The following is an 8,323-nucleotide window of genomic DNA, read 5'->3' on the forward strand; positions in this document are numbered from 1 at the left end:
AAGCCCATCATTGGCACCATTATAGATCATTATAATCAAGAGAATTTAATTAAAAACTCTTATTAACTATTTGGATCAGAAGGAATCATCTACTTCAAGAGCATTCATATATTACAACAAATTAATTACAAAAACCAACTTAATGATCTAAAAATTGAAATTCTTTTTCTTTTGATTTTCTAAAAAGTCAGTTACTTTTACATCCAAATTCTACTGATTTGGGTCTACTTTTAAATCATGACTACGGCGTAAGCCCTTGATTAAATCCCATGCGATCGATGAATCGAGAGAAGTTTAAAGGAAAAATTATAAGAAACTTGTTAAATAATGTTTATATATAATATAATATATGAAGATGTTGTTGGCTTAAATGTGTCAGCATCCTGTCCTGGGCGGAAGGTCATGTTGGGCTGAGTTATGTTCGAAGTGGCGTGAGACTGGATGGACCAAGTCATGTTCAAAATGGCGTGAGGCTGGTTCGACCGAGTCACAGTTGAGATCCGTGGACACTGTATCTGTATGGTTTAAGTGAATTGGTTGCGTATTTCTAACAACTCGAGCTTTTGAGATTAATGGTTAGCGCCAACGATCCAACAAATGTAATGACTTTATGTTTTTTTTTTCATAAATCTATGCATGTTCAACAAAAGATTTCATACTCTTGCATGTAAAAAAAGTAAAAAAAGAAAATAAGAAAATGAAGCGCAAGAAACCATGATAAGAATTAGAGACTAAGCTAATTGCTTTAAGGTGGTGTTATAATATTTTCTTTCTAAAATAAGTGAGAATAAATCATTGTTCCTAATTAATTAATTTGTCTTAAACTAGATTTGGTGTGAGAGAGTAATAGTAGAAGAAGCAATATTTAAGACTTTTGGTTGGCTTATGTATAAAGTTAACAAATTAGAAAACAAACTATGGAGTTAATTTAGAGCTAATTAAGTATATTAGTTGTGTCATTAACTGTAATGGATGAGAAACTTTGATGTAGATATGAAAGAGCGTATATAGTGCAGTATGAACTCAGTTGAAATTAAGGCGAGTTTTGGGTTTGTGGTTAGATTGCGTTATGTATGAGAAAAAATCACAGTAGCCTAATTCATATAGAGTGAATATAGTGAATAAAATTTTAGCTCCATACCCTAGATCATATTTAACAATGTCGAAAAAAACTAAAATTTTATTTTTAAGAACTTCATATACCCTAAATCATATTTAACGGTGTGGATTATTAATTTAAACACCCTAAAATCGAAAACAAGACTATAGTACCGAAGCTCCGGTACTATAGATAGTATAGTTGCCTAATTATATTTATATATATATATATATATATATATATATATATATATATATATATATATAAAGGTTTCATATTATATTTGAATTTGTATTTTGAAATTTAGATTTAATATAATATATTTTGAAATATTGTAAAGAGAAATAATTGTTTCAGATTCGATTTTCAGGTTTGGGCCATGGTTCGGGTAGCAAATTTTTGATTGGGTTCAGCTTTGGATATGGATTTTTAAAATCCATTGAATTCAGATTTGGATTCAGTTTCGGATAGTAGAATTCTTCGCCCCGAATTCGACCCGTTGACATACCTACTGTCAACTAGTAAAGAGGAATAAATTTACGAGCTTAAAAAAATTTAGAAAAATAAGTATAATAATTCAAATTTGATGAAATAAATTAATATTCAACTATTTTGTAGTGACAAACAAGTAATTATCTCCAAAAAAAAAAAAACATTAAATTCACCCCAAATATTAATTTTTTTGTTAAAAAAAAAAATACTTTGAAACATTCCTTCTAACTTCTTTGATTGGGTCATTTGTTTCAATTATTTTTGTTTCCTTGGATTTGGACCCAAAAGCACTTCCCAATTCCCAAAAATGCATCACTAAATTCAAACCAATTAAAAATTTGGAAAAACTTCAAAAAACCTCCCTATAGTTTCGTAGCTTCTCACTTTGCGCCCCTGTGGTTTAAAATATATCAAATTGCCCCCCTGTGGTTTCGTTTTTATCTTTTCGTTAGCTTTTTCATTAATATTTTATTAAATTATATACAAAAAACTTCAGATACCTATCTAGATTTATCAAATATTCACTTTAGTACCCTTTAATTTTAACTTTATCACTGATTTAAGAAAAAAAAATAATAAAATTAAAAAAAGAAACCACAGGGAGGCAAATTGATACATTTTAAACCACAGGGAGCCAAAGTGAGAAACTACGAAACCACAAAGCGGGGGGGGGGAAGTTTTCCCTAAAAATTTTCCTCTATCTTGATTCATACTCTTCCTATAAATCCATAACTCTCCACATTTTACAAGGTTTCAAACAATGTATTCAAAAGCATTTAATTCTTTTTTTTTTTTTGGGAAAAAAAAAGTTTTCTATGAAAAACCCTTTTTTTCCCCATTTTTCGCCAGTTTTATTTTTAAGAAATTAAATTTTTATTTTTTTTAATATTTTATGAAAAAACTTGTATTTTCATTCATTGAAAGAAAGTCCGAGAAAACAGAAATAATAATTTTCCATCAAATCTAGAAAATTTTTTTCAAAAAAGTTAGTTTTTTCTAAAATCAAATAGGCAAAATATTAGGGAAATTTTTTTTTTGAGGCCTAGTTCTTTTATTATTATTATTATTTTAAGGCCTAGTTCTTTTAATGGATATTTTTAAAAACTATCCTATAAAAATTTCTAATTTATCAAATGTTCATTCAAAAATTTTATTTGGCCAATTAACTCTCTTTTCGCCGACTCAATATTATGATGGACGAAAATGAGAAAGCGGTGAATAATTCACCATTTTTCAGATTATTATTATTAATTTTCTTATATGAGCCGTGAGGATTAATTTTTATGAACTTGTTAGAATTATATGTAAATTATTGAAATTTTTGTTTGATTGTGAAAATTATATAGGCGGATTGTTAGGATTGCATGTGATTTATTAAAATTTTTATGCAATTAATTGTTAGAATTACATATGAAAAAAATAAATAAATAAATCATTCGGTCTTTTCTTTATTAAGCAAAATACAATACCTGAGTCGCCGTTTTTTAAAGTTTATTAAGGCTTAGTTTGGCGTTGAGGCCTATCTAACGCTATTAGATAGAATGGAGTTGAGGAAAAAGCATATAGGGATATGCTTCTGCGTTTTTCGGTGGGATCGCAGTCCGGTGAGATCGCCGAAAATATATTGTAACCGACTCATCACGATATGTGGAATGCAATATTAAGTACGAAAACAAATAGGTATTTTTCCAACGTACTTTCTTACAGCACGTAACGCAATCTCCCCGCAATCCCAAACGAAGCCTAAATACGATGAATGGTCCACCATTTTCAAATTTTCTTTCATATTGCTGATGAGTTAGACAAAATAAAATTACTGAGCCAAATAAAATTTTCGCAGAGTTATTTAGCAAATTATAAATTATTATTAAAGAATTATACTGAAAAAAAAATTTTTTTTTTTTTTAAACCTTTCTTCGTGTTGAACCGGTCGTTCACTCGTTTGCGTGAGCCACCTCGTACGATGCACAATCTGTCCCATTCCTATTGGTCCACGTCACAATCAAAGTGGGACCCACATAACACTTCTCAACTTCTCTATGCGTCACCTAGAGTTGAAATTATTTATTTACTACTACTTAATTTCAAGCTGATCTTTTTCTTCCTTAATCTCACTCAAAATCTCATGTATCCATCTCCTCTCTAAATTTAGCAATTGAAGGGGTGTTAATGGAAGCCACTAATCGGCGCGGTTTTAAGGTGATTAACTCCTATTAATACGCTAATCATTATTTGTTTTATATATATATATATATATATATTTGTTTATACTGTTCTCGAACTTTTTCCTCTCAGATTAATATTTAGATAGCGTGGCACTATAGTTAGTCCGAACTCTCTCAGAATTTTGTCGATGCAAATAACATAGTTGGTGTTCGGCCTAGATTCTGAAATGTAATTTTATAGCCAAAAAATAAAGTTTTTTTCTTCATTTAGTAGAGCGTTTGATAATCTATATTTCAAAATTTGATTCTGATTTTTAGAATTAGTTTTTTTAAATTATTTTTCAGAAGCAACTGTAGCCTGCTTTTTTTAATCTGATTCTGATTTTGGATTCAAATCTTAAATTTAAATACAAATTTTTGACTTGGATCCGTTAGTTATTTTGTTATTGGTTTTAAATTTGGGTGTTGGGGATTGCTGACTTTTATTTGGTTTTATACTATTAACAAATATGAATTTTGGTTTTTGAATTTATTATTCATGCATAGGTGCACTTATCACTGGGGATTTTATCTACATTTTGGGCAAGATTGAGGAGAAAAATGTGGAGAAAAAAGGGAGATGTGTTGTGTTTTAGTGGGAAGATGTTTGATCCTTGCCAATTCAATGAGAATGGAGATGGTATGCTTTTTCTTATCATTATTTTGACTCCTTTTAAGTTTAATTCTAGTTTTTTTTTATATTATTTTTATTTTATCAGTTGCGCATGTTTAGTTTTTTTTTTTTTTTTTGAGAGAGAGAGAAATCAACTCGAGAGCGAAAATTTATTTAGACAAAACGAGACGATACATAGTTGAAAAAATCTTCAAACGAGGACCACACAGTATATTTTTAGATAGACAGATCCCAATTTGTTAGTTGATCAGTTTACGTAGCATTCTTGAATAAGCGAGAATTCCATCCAAAAGAGAAGTTGCATAACATTCATCGACGAAGGACTGAAGCGCTTTGAGCTTCCTTCTAGTATCCCGAGCGATCGATTCAGACTGGTCAGATTTGAACTAGATCGCTTAATAATCGATGTTGAGTCCGAGAATATCTGAATTCGTTTTTTTGGCATGTTTGGAACTTACACACGAGACAAATCATACATATAGTAAAGGATTGGTACATATTATTGGACCTAAATTAATTTATATAGTTAAAGTTTTTTGAGTTGCATGAATTTCAATAAAATTTTTGCACCCTGAGCTTATTTGAAAATATTATATTGGCTAAATTATAAAAAATCCTCCTGTAAATATTTATTTTTTTCATTTTTCTTTTCTGACTTTCAAAAACTTACAATCAAAAATATTTTCAGAAGGATACGTCGTTAACAGAGAGGACAAAATGACCAAATTACTGTTAGTTCTTCTATAAGAAAAAAAAAATTAATTATTTATGTCATTTTGAAGGATATTTTTGGTATAAATTATAAAAATTGACGGAATTGTGATGGAACCTGACGGAGGAGGGCTAAATGCAACAACTTAAAATATTAAGGAAGTATAATACAGATTTTTGAAAGTTAGGAAGGAAAATTAAAAATCCGGGTGTTTATAAGAGAATTTTCTGTAATTTAGCATATTATATATTTATAGTATGCTAACTTAATATGGGACTATTCGCAGGTGAACTATTTAACAGTTGCACCTTCTTAACTTATGTTTTTTAATTTAGATGTGAGTTATTTCATTCAATTTACTAAAATTTTGTTAAACATTTAATAATTTCGTTAAATTTAATAACTCTTTAAACTACTTCTTAGCTGAACAAGGCGCAATTTTCGTTAATAATTTAGACTTATTTGCAAATAGAGTTATTAGTTTTAACAAAATTTCTCATTCAATTAACCAAAACAGCTTAGAACATAACAAATACAAGTGCAGTAGAATCCAAAAAAACAAAAAAAAAAAAAAAGAAAAAAGACAAAAAGAAAGAATTGATTAACACTTATGGTGTGATTTTGAAATCACAGTTTTTGCACGAATCACAAAGATTTAATTTACTGTATAAAAGGTTACAGTGAGTGCAATTAATCCAGCTTATATTACAATCACAGTTGGGGTATGTGTTTATCAGAGCAACAAATGAGCCAACTATAGTACTAGTAACTGTGTTCTTTAAACTTCATGTTTCAATTTTCGGAAATTATGTATTTTCGTGCTATCGAAATAATCGATTGCGTCGCGACGCAATAATTCTCGACTCAGTTCTCTCTTTTTCGCTTTATTTTCGTTTCATTTCGTCGCGCGATACGCAGAAAAAGTTTCAGTAAACTCTGCTGCAATTGGAGGTGACCCCGAAAAGGAGCCACTGGTTATCGAAGTGCCCGAGCTGCCCTTCGACGAGCTCGTAGAAAAGACCGACGTTTTCGGGTCGAAGTCGCTCATCCGAGAAGAGTCGCACGCGACGGTGTATTACGCAGTTTTAGAGAATCAGAGGCGAGCCGCGATAAAGAAACTCGACAAGCCATTGACACACATTTCAAATGCCGAATTTTTGAACCAGGTACTTAAAACTACTCTACTTTTTTCCGGCTTTTGATCCATATAGAGTCTGAGAACTGAGCTAGTTGTTCTTGCCACGACAGCTCGCGTTCGCCTCGAAACTTAAGCACGAAAATTTCGTCGAGTTGCTGGGTTATTTCGCGAAAGGGGACGTCTTTTTATTGGCCTACGAGTTTGCGAGTATGGGCTCTTTGCATGACATTTTACATGGTATGTATGTAAGTGGTTACTTCTCTTCCTCTCCTATTCCTTTCGCCCTTCGCGACTCCTTAACTTCGCCCTCGATCCAACCGCAGGGAGAAAAGGCGTACACGGCTCGAAACCCGGGCCTGCGCTTAGCTGGACGCAGCGTGTCCGAATCGCTGTCGATGCTGCAAAGGGTTTGGAGTATCTGCACGAGAAGTTTCGGCCGTCTGTAATCCACAAGGACGTCAGGTCGAGCAATGTCCTTCTTTTTCGAGACTTCAGGGCGAAAATCGCCGACTACAATCTTTTCAACCAAGCGCCCGACATGAATCGACGTCTCCATTCGACTCGAATCCTAGGAACCTTCACCTACAGCGCTCCAGAGTAGCCACTACGTCTTTTCTAGCGACTACAATTTGATAGTAGTGTATAGTTATATGGAGTTACAAATATTCCTGCATTCGAAAATGGTCGTGGCTCAGACAATATTTTCGATTCAGGTATGCGATGATGGGCGTGATGACTTCGAAAAGCGACGTGTACGGTTTCGGCGTCGTTCTCTTGGAGCTTCTGACGGGACGGAAACCGATTGATCATACCAAGCCTACGGGAGAACAAAGTCTCCTAAACTGGGTGGGTGCATTGTTCTCACTTCACACAATTCATCTTTCGCGAACACGCAATTGCAAAACCACCAAAACTTTCAAAAATTTAAAAGTCGAATGACTCAAATACACATTCTAATACTATTGTTGCTTTTGCTCGCGCTTGTACGAAAATAGGCAACTCCGCAGTTGGCGAGCAGTACAGGGGTTAGAAAATGCGTGGATCCGAGGTTGAAGGGCGCGTATCCACCGAAAGGCGTCGCTAAGGTCTCGCATTTATGATTTAAACACGAAAAGTAACATGTACCTTTTCGATTTGTAGTTGTTACATGTACAACAACACAATGTTGCATCTCGCTTTTCGCCGAAGTAGAGCAGTGACCATGAAGTGCTTATTGTTGACAAGTTTAGTATGTTTGATTCTGCAGTTGGCGAGAGTCGCGTACCATTGTCTTCAACATGACCCCGACTTAAGGCCGCCGATGAGTGTGGTGGTTAAAGCACTCCAAACTGTAGATTTGCAGAAAACTGCAGCTTCTGAAACTGATCAGATAAGTCGTCGATGACGAAAATTTGTTGATTTTCACTTAGTCCTCTACTCTGTGTGTGTTTTTCTTCTTTCTTTTTTCTTTTTTGATAAAAGATTGTAATTATATGAGGTTTTGTTAACTTGGTTTTCTTGTTTGTTGTAGCAGATCTTGTGACCACATTGAATTTCGAGAGTGAACTCTTCTTGCAAATTTTAATTTAATTTGTGTTTTAATTCTCAAATTTTAACTTGTTGCACTCAGTCCTCTAAACTCTTCTGTTGAGTGAATAAGATTGTTCGAAGATCCGAACCCGAATGGCCTGACCCAAACCTAAGCTAATCCATTGTCATTGTCACAATGAAACATGTGAAATTACTCTAATTCAGAAAGTTTGATAACTAAAATATCACATAGCTTGTAGGCGAGTCAGAAATTATAACTAATTAAACTGTAAAGACTGAGGTGTCATGCGTCTTATAGCTCAAAAGCTAAAAATTATAATGAATTAAAGTTTGAGTACTGAAGTGTCACAAGCATCATAGTTTGAGGACCAAATTCTTACAAGAAAAGGCGGTCGTAAAAACAGCTTTTAGTTACCGTAGAGGTGCGATTCGTAGATTTCTACAACCGCCTCTAGACCGCTGGCGTAGACAGCACCTCTACAATGTAAAGGCGGACTTTGAGGCGGTATATAGA

The 8,323-nt window shown here is 33.1% G+C and overlaps 1 protein-coding gene across 1 annotated transcript; it reads left to right on the plus strand.

The window, feature by feature from the left end:
* LOC109726645 (PTI1-like tyrosine-protein kinase 2) lies at positions 3,712 to 7,748 on the plus strand. Its single transcript, XM_020256382.1, has 8 exons — positions 3,712 to 3,790; positions 4,303 to 4,435; positions 6,060 to 6,307; positions 6,390 to 6,516; positions 6,603 to 6,876; positions 6,993 to 7,125; positions 7,275 to 7,364; positions 7,526 to 7,748. The coding sequence occupies exons 1-8, from the start codon at positions 3,761 to 3,763 to the stop codon at positions 7,661 to 7,663; spliced, it is 1,173 nt and encodes a 390-aa protein (XP_020111971.1). The 5' UTR covers positions 3,712 to 3,760; the 3' UTR covers positions 7,664 to 7,748.

This window comes from Ananas comosus, linkage group 21, assembly GCF_001540865.1.
Source record: "Ananas comosus cultivar F153 linkage group 21, ASM154086v1, whole genome shotgun sequence".
NCBI lineage: Eukaryota > Viridiplantae > Streptophyta > Magnoliopsida > Poales > Bromeliaceae > Ananas > Ananas comosus.

What these genes read in the sequence shown, in the direction of transcription:
- LOC109726645 (XM_020256382.1), top strand. Translation starts at nt 3,761, where the DNA reads ATGGAAGCCACTAATCGGCGCGGTTTTAAG. An exon ending in CTAATCGGCGCGGTTTTAAG is followed by an intron (nt 3,791 to 4,302) that starts GTGATTAACTCC and finishes ATTCATGCATAG; the next exon opens with GTGCACTTATCACTGGGGAT. An exon ending in CACCGAAAGGCGTCGCTAAG is followed by an intron (nt 7,365 to 7,525) that starts GTCTCGCATTTA and finishes TTGATTCTGCAG; the next exon opens with TTGGCGAGAGTCGCGTACCA.